Genomic DNA, 13339 nt, shown 5'->3' with positions numbered 1-13339 from the left:
TACTATTTCTATAACCTATGCACTACATACTTAAACTGGTAGATTATATTATACTAACAAACAGCTAAATAAAGGCATCTATATATATCCAAATACTTATGATAAATGCATATAAATATATATATAAATACACTTATATGTAAATGCAAAATATAAAATATATTATTTAAATGTAAAAGCCAATATCATATTGCAGTCCTTTTTTAACAGAAAACAAACAAAGAAAGAAAACAAACAAAACCCCGAAGAAAGCAAAAAGGAAGTTGTTCTCCACACATCTTGCTAAAGGGCATATTTCCCTCACAGGCAATTTTGTAATCTACTAAAGGTTCGCATGGGTTCAATGAGAAACTGCAGTATGTCAAAGGAGTGCTATTAGATTAGAATCATGGAATCATTTAGGTTGGAAAAGCCCTCTAAGATCATTGAGTCTAATTCCAATGCCATTCCCTCAGCACTGCCAAGCGACCACTAAACTGTGTCCCCAAGTGCCACATCTACAAATGTTTTTGAACACTTTCAGAGATGGTGATTCTGCCATGGGCAGCCTCTTCTAATGCCTCACCACCCATTCTGCGAGGAGTATTTCCCTAATGACCACACAAAACCACCCCTGGTGCAACTTGAGGCCATTTGCCCTTATCCTGTCCCTTGTTCCCTGGGAGCAGAGCCTGAAACCCACCTGTCTGCATCCACAGTGTTTAACATTTTTTTTCTTTCTCAGTTATGGCAAAGCCATAAAGACTAACTGGTGCCAAAGCCCTGCAGACCCTTATTCTCATACCAGCTCTCATTTCTCCAGGGGTAGGCAGGTAAGGTCACTGAACCAGCAGACAAATAATAGTACTGTGAGAAAGGTTTCCTGCCAGCTGTTAGCTGAAGCAGGTTCCTGAAGAGGTGCGAGCCGCAGGGCCAGCCCCACGACGGTGGGGGCAGCGTGTGGGGGGTCTGATCCGCTTCCAGGGGCTGCCAGCAGCTGGCAGGATGAGCCTTTAAGCCAAGCCTGAGCGAGGAGAGAGACTTGTACAGCAGAGATGAGAACAGCTCAAAGCACGTGTCCGCTTCAGTTTCAGAGCGAATGGCCCCGCTGTGCCCCACGCCGGCCCAGCTGGCACAGCGCGGCCAGCATCCCCCCGCAGGGACGGAGCCGCCGCTTCCCGGGCTGAAGAGGACCTGTAAGGACGGCAGCGCTGCCCCCGTCTGGCTGCTCCTCCATGCTCCGGCACGGTTGTGACCAGCCCCGCCCGGGCCGTCTCCGAACGGCACACACAGCTCTGTGCCCTAGGGTGACGCGGCTCCACAGCCTCTGGAGCGCGGCTGCCCCGAAAGGGTTACGAGGAGCGCTCCGCCCTCCCTGTACATCGGTGTCCTCCTGGGTGACCTTCCCGGCAGCCCTTGCTGGCTCTGCCCCAACCAAACAAAGACGGCAGGAGCTTTTCAAACAGCCGCCCCTCCGGAAAGTTGGCTCCGGGAGAGCCGGGCTGTGCGGGCAGCTGGCTACTGCCAGCCGCCGGAGAACGCGGCAGCGAGTTGGTGCCGTCGCCTGAGAGGACCCCGGCAGCCGTCGGGAGTCCCTGTACGTGGGTGCTCTGTCTCTTCGCTTCTGTGCATTGAGCTGGTTGGGTGCTGGGAGTGGCGTGGGGAAGGATGAGAGGAGCTCCTGGCAGTGGTGTGAGAACAGGGACGGTGCAGCAGGACAGGGCTCTAGGGCCCGCGGCTGTGCTGAGGCTGGTGCCGTGCGGAGGTTCGGTGCCATGCTGAGGTTCGGTGCCATGCTGAGGTTCGGTGCCATGCTGAGGTTCGGTGCCGTGCTGAGCTTCGGTGCCGTGCTGAGCTTCGGTCCATGCTGAGGTTCGGTGCCGTGCTGAGGCTAGTGCCATGCTGAGGTTCGGTGCCGTGCTGAGGTTCAGTGCCATGCTGAGGTTCGGTGCCGTGCTGAGGTTCAGTGCCATGCTGAGGTTCGGTGCCGTGCTGAGGCTGGTGTCATGCTGAGGTTCGGTGCCGTGCTGAGGCTGGTGCCATGCTGAGGTTCGGTGCCATGCTGAGATTCAGTGCCATGCTGAGGTTCGGTCCATGCTGAGGTTCGGTGCCATGCTGAGGTTCAGTGCCATGCTGAGGTTCGGTGCCGTGCTGAGATTCGGTCCATGCTGAGGTTCGGTGCCGTGCTGAGGCTGATGCCATGCTGAGGTTTGGTGCCATGCTGAGGTTCGGAGCCATGCTGAGACTGGTGCCATGCTGACTGAGGTTCGGTGCCATGCTGAGGTTCAGTGTCACAGCTGGGAGTGCCATGCCCAATCTGAAGTGCTGTCCTCCATCCGCTTCTTGAACTCAGAAGCCTGCCCAGCAATTCTCCAGTGAAGCGCAGATTCCTGTGGATACTGCCCATGTGTTGGTGGATAAGCAGGAGATGAAATAACAGAGCTGTCTGAGTGCTGCTTTTGGCTCTTACTTCAGAGCTTACTTCTTGCTTTTCTGTTGCTTCCCTCCTGCACTCCCAGGCTGCTGCTGAGGTGAGGCTATTCACAGTCACCTCCCCAGGTGAGCTGCCAGTGGGGTTGGGGCAATTGTCTCCAAAGGTTGCCTGAGGCTGAGGATGCTTATCTCCTGTATTGCACCGACTTGTGACTGAAGCTTCATTTGTCCTTCCTTTGTATTGGCTTTGGGTTATGGTGGCAGCTATTAGAAAGCTCTCCTTGAGGTCCTGGAGGTCCAGGCAATGAGTGGGTCATTCTGCCCACAGCAACACTGGCTTTATCATGCTGAGCTGTGAGCTCTGTACCAGGCATTGCTTAGCATTTATGGGGATTGCACTGCACCACTGGCTCAGCCCACAGCCTCTGGACACTGGTATTTTCCCTGTGCTGGAAAATCTTTGGTCTGCGTCCCTGTTCAGTCTGTCACTCCTGCACCTCTGTGAGGCTAGGGGTAGATGTGTGTCTGGCTCCAGAGGCTACAGTCTGTGTGGCTTCCTTAGAAGAATTACAGGATGGGGCATTTTTCTTCTGAGGACTTGGAAACTTTTTATCCAAATGTGTAGAAACAGCCTTAGTTGTTATTGCAGAATGGTGTGAATTTAGCAATTTAGCTGAAATACTTACAGGTCTATTAAGTCATCTGCCATAGTTCCTGAACATCAGGCCTCTCTTGACGTCTAAGGCTATTCTTGCAGTGCACACTGGTAGCTGGGCCATGAACAGGTTTAGGACTTCATGACTGTCTGCCCCTGGATGTGTCAGTGCATACATTTGTATACTTCAGGGCTTTTAGCTTAAAAACTGTGCCTTGATGCTCATGTTCCTGCAATACTCTTATGCCCTGATGCTGATATAGGAATAAACCTGCTCAATGCTAAACTTGGCCAAACATCCTAGTTTCACTACAAGGAATAAATGCTATGTTACACTTTGCAGTGATTTATTTCTTTCCTCTTCAGGCATGTCAAAGACTAGAAATTCAAGGTGTGCTTGTGGTGTAGCCAGTGCAGCTCTCTCTGCTGGAAGGGCTGTATCTGTGGAGAGCAGTGACTCAAAGTGCATAATGCTTTACAGAGATGCATAGGTAAAGGCAGGACAGTGAGATATTGTGCTTGTCTGAATACTAAAGTTCACCTTGATGAATTTGTTCAGTGTGAAGGCAGAGGTAGGTTTTGGAGCCAGGATGTGAAATCTAGCCTGCACCTCTCCCACAAGCATTCCCAGGTGCTCTGTGAAAGCATCTTGTTCCTTCAAGCTGTGGTTCCACAGTTCTTAATACCGTGTTTGGATGCTCCAAATAATTTAATACATACCTGACCTTTACCAGACACAACATCACAACCATACTGAGTTTTTCAGACCAGGTAATAAAATGTTGGGTTTTGGACTGTGGAAGAGTCTATCCAGTGCAAAGCCTTTTTGTTTGAGGCTATCGAAGTGTGATTTTATACAGTGTCTCTGCTCTGTGGTGTGTAGCCTGGGACCCTTTCACCGATAGGGAGGATTTTCCAGTATTCCTGATACTGTTCCCTTTCTCCCCTCAAACATGAGGTAACAGGCCTAACAGCACTAATGCAGTGTTTTTACCCTGTGCCCCTGAACATCCCAACACAATCCTCTTTATCTTCCCGCCATATAACTATACGCTATTCTCTAATGAGCTCCAGGCTGTAGTGACATTGTCTGAGGCAAGAGCAAACTGTGTGCATCACTGTACTCACAATTTTTTTTGCAATCCCCAGAACTGTTAAAGAGACCTTGTGGAGATCCAACTTTCTTCAATGTTCACATTCTGCAAATCTTAAAGTAGAACCATAATTTTTTTGTGTTTTCCATGTGAGGATCTGATTTTTAAAGTGTGACCAGGCAGGGGTAGCTCCTCAACTGCTTGAAGCCTAAAGTTGAGTGAAGCAGTTGTCAGAGCAGGTGATTGATCAAACTGAGCTGTGCGCTCTAAACAGCTCACTTCAGATCCTGGGCCAGACAGCCAGCCCTTTCTCTCTGCCATTTTGATGGCATTTGTCTGAAGTACAACTTGATTAAAATCTTCTTCTGAGGTTAGCCCTTCAGAGGGGAGCCAGCATGGCTCAGGTAGCAGCACCATCTAAATTCATCTGACCCATCAACTTTTGATAAAACTTGTAACAGAGCTGCTCCTTCACCAAGAAAGGGCAGTGTAAGGTGGGATGCAGCCTCACTACACTCAGTGCTGTTAAATAATGCTATTGCCTCCATAAGGCTTGGAGATCCCACAAAACAGTGGTACTGTGTACAATTGCAGCCTAGAAGAAATGGTCATTTTTCCCTTGCACAGATGTTCCTGCTTTGGCAATATTTCAGCATTGGACACCTAATGCTGTTCATCTTCTTCCAAGCTAAGTTCCACTGAACTACCTTGGCTAGCTCATTGCTATTCTTGGGGCTGTCCTGTGCAGGGTCAGGAGTTGGACTCGGTGATCCTTGTGGGTCCAACTCAGGATATTCTGTGATTCTGTGAGCCCTTTCTGATTACCTGTCTCCACAGAGCTAAGATTTCCCAGTCTGTCCCTATTGCAGTGAAACATTTCTCTGCATGAATAACCAAAAACTATCCATGTCCTTTCCAAGCTGTGCCAGGCAGGCTCTGGAACAGGACCCAGCGGGCAAGAAGCCTAGTGAAGGATTGTCCTGCCCATGGACACTGTGTTCAGAGCACAGTCCTCTGCAGGGTGAGGATTTGGGCATTCCTAGCAGACACTCCTATCACAGTTCCTCTTCCCTACTTGATACACTCCTTGCTGTCTGAATCCATGTCTGAATCCCATGTAAACCAGGACTGTCATCCCTGTGCTTCTGGGAGATGTTTTTAATTTTTCTTTTCCCCTCCAAGCTAATGCAGAATGAAAAAGGACTTGTCTTGCCAGGTTTTGCAGCAGCTATCCAGAACACTGTGGGAAAACAACAAAACTAAACAAGATGGATGAGTGTCCCTCCCCAGCTGCTTGCAGCTGCTTCAGCTTCCCAGGGTGTGCCTGGGGTCTGAGAGGAGGTCTGGAAATCAGACAAAGGAAACTGTGGGCAAGAGAACCTTGTCAAGCTGTTATTAATCAAAAAGCCCAGATCTCAGAGATTTGGCTTGTGTCTCCTTACAGGGTCCATGAGGATCAATACCGTTGTGGCAACACTGAATCCATTGTGAATGAGGTAAACTGTTTCCCATGCCCTCCTACATTGTCCTTGCACTGTACAAAGAGAATTGAAAGGAAAGAAACAGCCACATCCAGCTTTGTTCTTCATGATCTTACATGGACCTTCTTAGGGCAGGAGTATTTTGACTCTGTGGAGTATATGACACTGTGCAGCACAGCAAGCCCTTGAGCTCAACATGCTTTGGCATGTTTACATAAAGTGTCTGTTTTCAATTGCTGACACTGGACAAAATGAGCTGTATCTTCTTGCTCTGCATCTTCATGCTCCCTGTGGGTCGCAGCCTTTGCTTCTCTCCTTCCTCTCATTCAATCACATCTGTTCTCAGCATCAGCAATTTGTTTCTCTGGTGGAACCTGTTGGTCCACCTCTATATCTGCTGCCCCATGACTGTACATAAATGCCTCCATCTCTCCAAGGCTGTTCCATCTCATGGGCCAGGCTGGCCACGGGTGAAGCTGAAACAGCTATTGAGAAAACACAGTCCCAGGGTAGCACAGCTACCTATGCCATGTCTGTTGAAGGATTAACTTCCTTGCTTCCCCCCAGCATGAATTCTGGAAGCAGCTTTGCTTATACCTCCCAAGGATAAAAACTGTCTGTATCCAAGAGCAGCTGTCAGATGAATGAGGGAAGTTAATCTTCCCAGACATGAGCCAACTCCATAGTCACACAATTAATGTTTCATTCTTGGGCAATTTGGCATTCAAAACCAGGTAATCAGAGCTCCAGAAGAACTGTGGGAGAGACGGGTGATAGTGGCTGGGGTGAATGTGTGTGCAGGCAGGTGAGGGAGCTCTACCCTAAGGACTTGCAGGATGGACACTGGGGAGGTCCTCTCTCTGGTCATCTCCTGGAGTGGGGGCTTGCACAAGCACAGGAACAAATTGTGCAGAGGAAGAGTCTGCTTGGCCTGAGGCTAGTGGTTACATCACTTCAATTGTAGGAAACCTGAGTTCATGCTCTTCATTTTTTTTAGACCTTAAATCCACTCTGCTCTGAAAGGAAGTCTGGGGCATGCTGCCTTCTTTCTCCTCTCTTGAGGCTGTTTTATTTTGTAGGTAATGTTATCTGGGCCAGAGAGAATGGGAACTAGAAAAAATCCCAGTGATGGGAAGGCTGCTCCAGGCTCTGGTCTGTGTTTCTGTGGATATAGCTGCATGCAGAGTTATGGAACAGAGCAGTATCAGCAGTAATACCAGGGTAAAGGAGCTTTCCCAACTACAACTAAGTACATAAAGACTTCAGGCATTGCAAGCATTCATCAGCAACTGAAAAAAGGGTAGCTAATCTGAAATTTGGACAGACACCTAAACTGGCACGCTGAGTAAAATTCCTGTTGGAGTCATGGTGGTGTAACAAGGCATGCACATACAAATGTGTATATGCAGCTGGCTGTGTAAGGTCTCAGAAGCCAACCCACCAAGGGGAAAAACTTGTAGCCTGTGGGTGCTGCATGACAGCCCTCTGATAGGAACTAAGTAAACTGAGTGTTCTAGTCACTGCAGCTTCCCCCTGGGATCCCCATCCCACTGCAAAACATAAGGGGTGTGGAGGGGGAAGACACTTTCAGACCATGAGGAGCCATTGCAGCTTGCAGAGGAATAATATGTGGCTGCAGAATCTGGGTTTGCCAAAGGACTTGCAGCTGTGGCTGGATCACAGTGTGACAGCCAGGGAGGTGGAGGCAAGCAGGATTTTGGAACAGGGGGCTTTTATTGTCCACACTCAGCTCATGGCACCTGGTCTTTGTATGGAAATGGCAAGCTGAGCCAACTTTGTGGTGCTGCTCTATTTCAGAAATAGCAAAGGTTGAGTCAGTCCAGATGAGACTGTTGTTCTGGAGATGAACCCTGTCTGTGTTCCTGATATCCACAAAAGGGAAAGTGTTAAGAGGCAGACAGTAAGCTCACACAATTGCTGTGAGTTTTCTTACACAAAGGGAGTTTTTTGTGCTCCCTTTTCCTATCCTGCAAAACTACCAGTGGATTAACTTTTCCCAAGTGGTGTAAGCAACCATTAGAGGAACCATGTCACTCCCAACCTGGCCATGGAAAGTGAAGGGAACTCCATCAGGGCAGGGTGGTAGGACCTCAGTTGAGGGCTGGGGAAGGGCTGAAGGGGATGAGCATGTGATGAAGGAGGGATTTGGGACATGGGGATGGTACACAGAGAGCAACATCTTTGGTGGAGAGGGAGCGGGAGGAGATGCAGTGTGTAGTTGGTGCTTCTCCAAGGTGGTCTCCTCATCTTCCATGTGGAGGCTGGTGAAAGCTGCAGCCATAGCTATTGGCTTTCCTGGCATTTATGTAAATTATATGTTTCTGTCATCAGCTGCTCAGATACTCCAGTGTCCTCTGGTCATGTCTAGAGGCACTCTGGGAGGAGGGCAGAGTATATTGCCAGGGCTCAAGCTCCTCATACCTGCAGCTTCAAGGTAGCAGTCTCCTTGGATCATCTTCCCCTGACATGGGGAAGGTTGAGAATTTCTGACCTTTTGCTCTTGCTCTGCAATTGTAGCATCTGTATCCAAGGATGTCTGTTTTCCAATATCCACTGCCCCAACTCTTATCTACAAGGTCCCTAATGTACACAGCAGGGCATGGGGTGGCCTTTAGACATAAACAGAGCTGGATCAAAGTACAGTCTACATCTCTGGAGTTAATGTATCTTTCTTTTGCCAGGGAGCAAGTAAGATGCAGAGGGCAAAACTCCTCTGTCAAATTAAGTGACTCCATTTCTCTCTGAGGCTGACGTCCAATAGTTTCTGTCTCTCCTTGGCCAACATAACACATTATTGTCTTTTTTAAGATCGACATGTGCCTTGCAAAGTTTGGCAGCAGCCATTTGAGGTAGTCTCTTAATTGGAAGTGTTTTGCTGCCTTCTGGGAATTCTTGGAAGATACTTACTTTAGTGAAGTGAAACCCAGAAGTGTGTCCTTTAGGGAGCAGCTGCAGCACTGAGGGTCCAAAAAATGCCTGCAGATTAAGGAATTTGGTAGAAAGTGGAAAAAACTCTCCACCATAGTTGTATAGACACACACATGTGCATGCATAGACATATATAGGATCCCTGCGTGGTACAGGCATGTACCTGGTGTGAAAGGGAAGCACAGGAAGTACAGCCATTATATTTATAGCCGTGCTTTCTTTACAACGAGTATATCAGTGGTTGCATTTGCTTCTCCCGAAGGTACAGGACGCTGTTGTCTCCAGACTCAAGGGCAGGCTCTACAGCACCAGCAGTTCCCACATGGAGTTTCTGCAGTTCTGCTCACCGTGACCTGGGCCACCAGGAAAACACAACAAGGTGCTGCCGGCCTCGTGTGATGAACTATCACTTCCCAGGACTCGTACCAGGCTTCCTGGGACACTGAGTTGCTGCTTGGGATCCTGACCACCTCTGATTCCTCACTGTGCTGCTGGCAGGGTGGGATTGATGTCCAGTTTGGGGCACTGGGCAGAGCCAAGCCCGTCACCATCCTCTGTGCCCTTGGCAGACTGGGGGACCAAGCTGGACCCTTCTCTCTAAAGGGGCTCCACGTGAGCAAGGGACAGGCTTGGGGCTGTCCATATTTACTCTGGTGGGAAGAGCCACCTCCTTCACCCTTTCCACCTGGAAACTGTGTCACTGCTGGGGATGGTACCACATGGATGCAGGGTGAGGGCCAGCAGCCTGACAGCAAGGCACTAGCTGAGCCTGAGCACCATCACAGGGCACAGAGCTGGCAGGGGGGTGCCAGCATCCCCAGCACGGCCGCACTCCAGGGATGTAGTGCTGGGCACAGGAGGGGTGCCGGCAGCAATGGGCCGGCTGGATGACCATGCCAAGAGGAGGATTGTGGAGCTGCGCAGGGCTGGGCTGAGCTTCCGCAAGATCAAGAAGGTGCTGGAGCTGGATGACATCCAGGTGACGCCACAGGCCGTATACCTCTTCCTCAAGAGGAAGAGTGTGGAGCCAGGGTCAGTGGCAGCTGGCTGGGATGGGGACCAGCCATGGCCTCCACTGCAGGGGCACGAGGCTGAGGCCCCAAGGCTGCTGGGCACCCGGCAGCCTGCACTGCCCACCGGGGATCCTATGGGCAGCCAGGCACCCTGCTCTGCTGGCAGCCAGGACACCAAGGAGAGCATCCACATTGTTGGTGTGGCCTCGCTCTGCAAGGACAGTGGGCGGCCTGGGGACACTCTGCCTGTGGGGCTGGCCCCTGGGAACGGTAAGGCCCACTGGGGTTCACCATGGCCACTTCCTGGCACTGCTGGGCTCATGAAAGGGCCCCATTCCCCACTGGAGACCCCCCAATAGCCTCCTTTTGAGGTGTTTCTCTCTCTGTTGTTGCAGATGATGACAGCTCCACAGGCACAGCCCTGGCTCCAAGGACTGCTCTGGGGGACCTGGCCCCCCTGCCCCAGCCACTGCCCAGCCGAGGGCAGCTGATCACACCTCCCACCCAGAACTCAGTCCTGATGGTGAAAAAGAAGATTGTGGACAGAGCTATCCTCTTGCAGAAAATGGTAGGATGGCAGGAAGGGAGATCCCAGGTGCTCTGGACAGGAGCTGCTGATGTCTGGCCGGTCCTGCACAGCACCCTGCTACAGCTACACCATGCGGTGGGGCAGGCTCATAGGATTGAAAGTGCCCCCAATTTCTGCTAGCTGCACTCCCCAGCAATGCTAACCCTGACACTTGGCGCATGTATTTGGGAAGCCCCTCTGGGTGGGGGTGAGGCCATGGGCTCACTCACCTCCAGCCAGCACTCGCTGCCAGCCATGGAGATGCCAGTCACTGCCAGGCTTGGCCTCCAACTGGCAGCTCACAAACCTCTTTTCAAGGCTTGGTGTCAGAACCATCTCAGGAGGTTCTTCCAGCCACCCAAGGCTGGAAAGCAAAATCTGGCAGATGTTGTTTCTGTCCCTACAAAGAGCAAATGCAGCCCCACTGCTGATCAGCAGTGCTCATCCAGGATGGATCAGCACGTGCTAACATGGTGCACCAGGGGCTCTGATGAGCAGCAGCTTAGGGGCTGGGTGGGGCTGAAGCAGAGCTCATAGTGAGGTCTAGAGGTCTGCAACAAGGTGATGGCTTTCTCTGAGAGCTCTTCTCTGAGCCTTGTAGCTAAGTGCAGAATGAATCTCTTGTTAAAAACCATTGAATGGGCAGATGATAGTATTTCACATTCCCTTCTCTCTCACCTCCCTCTATTCCAGGTCAAAGATGCCAGCACTCAGACTGCCTCACCAAACCCCGTGGGTCCAGGAAATCACAGCCTTGCTTGCGGTGGACCAGTGCCCCCCTCTGCTCCCAGCTGTCCGGCCATGGCTGAGAAGCTGGATGCTGTACAGATGGAGGTGCAGAAGCTGAGCCAGGCCCTGCAGGCAGTGTTGGAGCGGCAGTGCCGCCTGGAGCGCCAGCAGGAGCAGCAGCAGCGGCTGCAGCAGGAGGTGCTGATGACACTGCAGCAGCTCAGCTCCACTGTGAGCCATGGCACTGTGCCAGCCACCCAGCCCTGTGGCCCCTTCAGCAGCATGGGTGAGCCCTCACCCACCATGCCAAACTTCAGCCAGTTCAAGATGGAGCTGATCTGAGCTCTGCAAGGCCTGTGTGTGCCAGCAGTGTCGTGCTAATGGCAGCATGGAGCCGGGAGGAAGAACCATCTCTCAGAGGCTGCCCAAGGATTACATGCAGCACCTAGCAGATAAGGTGTCTAGTGCTTCATCTTCCCAGCCCTGCTTACTGGAAGGGGCTGCCAGGCACAAGAGGCTGGACTGGGAAGCCTGAGGCCTTGCTCCTCCTGTGCTGCTCATCCTGGCTGGCACTGGAGCTGGCTGGGGTCCATAGACCTCAGTGGAAGACAGCTGCCTGCAAGGAAAGATGCAGTGAGACAGACACAGCAGCAATGTGGGACTCCGAGGACACAGGTAGCTTCCTTCTCATGCCATGATGATCAATCTTGCCCTCCCTTCCACAGAACCTTGTTCAGTAAAAATCTGTCTATGCAACGTTTCAGAATGAGTGTGGGATCAGTATCTGCATTTTCCCTACCCCTCGCTCGGTCATTGAGCAGGCAGGATCTGTCTGGGGTCACTATCACCACGCATGGAACAGCACAGGGTGCCAGTGCTCCACACGATGTTGTTGGAGCCTCAGATCAGCTGCTGTGCCATTAGGGATAGATAAGACTGTGTAGGAAACAATCTTTTACTGAGCAGATTCCACCCTTCTCACCCCACCAACTCAGCAGATCTGGAGTCTGGTACTGCTGCTGCCCACTGTCTGGCAAAATATGGGCAGGACCATACCAATAAAAGTTGCACCCAGGCAGGAGCTGATTAACTGGGTGTTCAACTCTCCTCTAACCCATTTACCTGGGCAGGATACCTTCCTTCATACACTACCTTCACACCCCACCAATTGGGTTTGTGATCCCCAGTTGCCCCTAGAGAAGGCTGCTAGTGGTGCAGAGCTGCTGTAGCAGAGCAGGGCATGATGCTAAGAACCCCCTTGCCTGGACGAGAAGGGCACAGGGGAGGCTGTGAAGAGTCCAGAAGGACCAGAGACTGGCCTTGCCTGCCAGGAGGAAAGGTCTAATGGGAGTGGCCTTGGCCCAGCACCCAGCAGTGAGTCCTGAGAGGAGGCAGAGCATGTGTCCTTCCTCTGCACCAGCCAAGAAGGCTTCTGTCTGTGCAGGCACCATGCTTGGCACAGCCTGTGCCTGTGAGAAGTCTCCAGCCTGTTTATGGGGTCTCTTTGAGTCTGAGGTCAAAATTAAGGGTAAAAATCAATTCAGGTGTTTGTACACACACACAGAGCTGTACATGCATGCACAGATGTAGATTCATGTGGCAGGTCTGTGCAGCAGCCCCAGTGAATGGGGGAGCTGGACACCCCCTCTGGTCCCCTGAGACATATCACTGGCCCCAGAGCTGTCACACCCAGCTGTGCCCAGGAGCACTAGAAGTCTGCTGCCATCTGCCTGTGGTCATTCATTTTGATGTTGGTGTAATTTTGGGGACCTCTGAAAAGCAACAAATGAAGAAAAACACATATCAGTTGCTCTGCTCCTTTGCACAAGGCAGCTAATTTACACCTCAGGTTTGAAAAGAAGAGGCTGGATGACCAGCACTCAGCAGGCACAGTTTCCTAATGTCTGTCAACGTTTCAGAGAAAAACAGGAGCAGAACAGCTATTATTCCCTGGCATATGTACTTAAAACCACCCTGCTTTCTGAAAGAGCTTCTCTAAATCTGACTTAGGCTATTTCTTAAAACATTAAAAAAATTAAAAATGAAAAAAAAAAAAATCTACTAGGTTTTCTATTCCCTGAATGTATTCTAAGAACTTTTCTCACTTCTAACTCTTGCACATCAGCCCCTTATTTAGTGCTAAAGAAATCCAGTAAAAATTAATAAAAATAAATCACCTGGATTGGTTAATTAATCCATCCACTGTGACATTTATTTCAGACAGACATACAGCCCAAGTGCCCAAGCTGCCGTTTGCCTCCTGATCACATCAGGGAACATTGAGTTATTATTTAAAAGTAGAGTCATGTTATGACACCCACATAACATGGAAGGTTTTCCCACCAAGGTAAGGTGTCTGTCATTTCCACCCTGCTCCAAGAAAGAGCTCTTCCCTGTGGCCACAGCATCATCTGTGTGCCACATGCCTTCAGCCTTCT

The 13339-nt window shown here is 50.7% G+C and overlaps 1 protein-coding gene across 2 annotated transcripts; it reads left to right on the top strand.

Annotated features, from left to right (window-relative positions):
* Window positions 1-1374: 1374 nt before the first annotated feature.
* LOC306809517 (uncharacterized protein) lies at window positions 1375-11773 on the top strand. 2 transcript variants are annotated; one of them, XM_079321131.1, is made up of 4 exons: window positions 1375-1576; window positions 8860-9874; window positions 10000-10172; window positions 10866-11773. In XM_079321131.1, exons 2-4 carry the CDS (start codon window positions 9466-9468, stop codon window positions 11241-11243), a joined length of 960 nt encoding a protein of 319 aa, XP_079177257.1. In that variant the 5' UTR covers window positions 1375-1576; window positions 8860-9465; the 3' UTR covers window positions 11244-11773. The 2 variants fall into 2 exon arrangements, with proteins under 2 accessions (XP_079177257.1, XP_079177256.1); XM_079321130.1 differs by having other exon boundaries at window positions 8854-9874.
* Window positions 11774-13339: the final 1566 nt, after the last annotated feature.

The sequence above is a fragment of the Erithacus rubecula genome, assembly GCF_903797595.1.
Source record: "Erithacus rubecula genome assembly, chromosome: 17".
In the NCBI taxonomy this organism is placed as follows: domain Eukaryota; kingdom Metazoa; phylum Chordata; class Aves; order Passeriformes; family Muscicapidae; genus Erithacus; species Erithacus rubecula.
The sequence above is the reverse complement of the archived record's forward strand: the minus strand, read 5'-3'. Positions and strand labels throughout refer to the sequence as shown.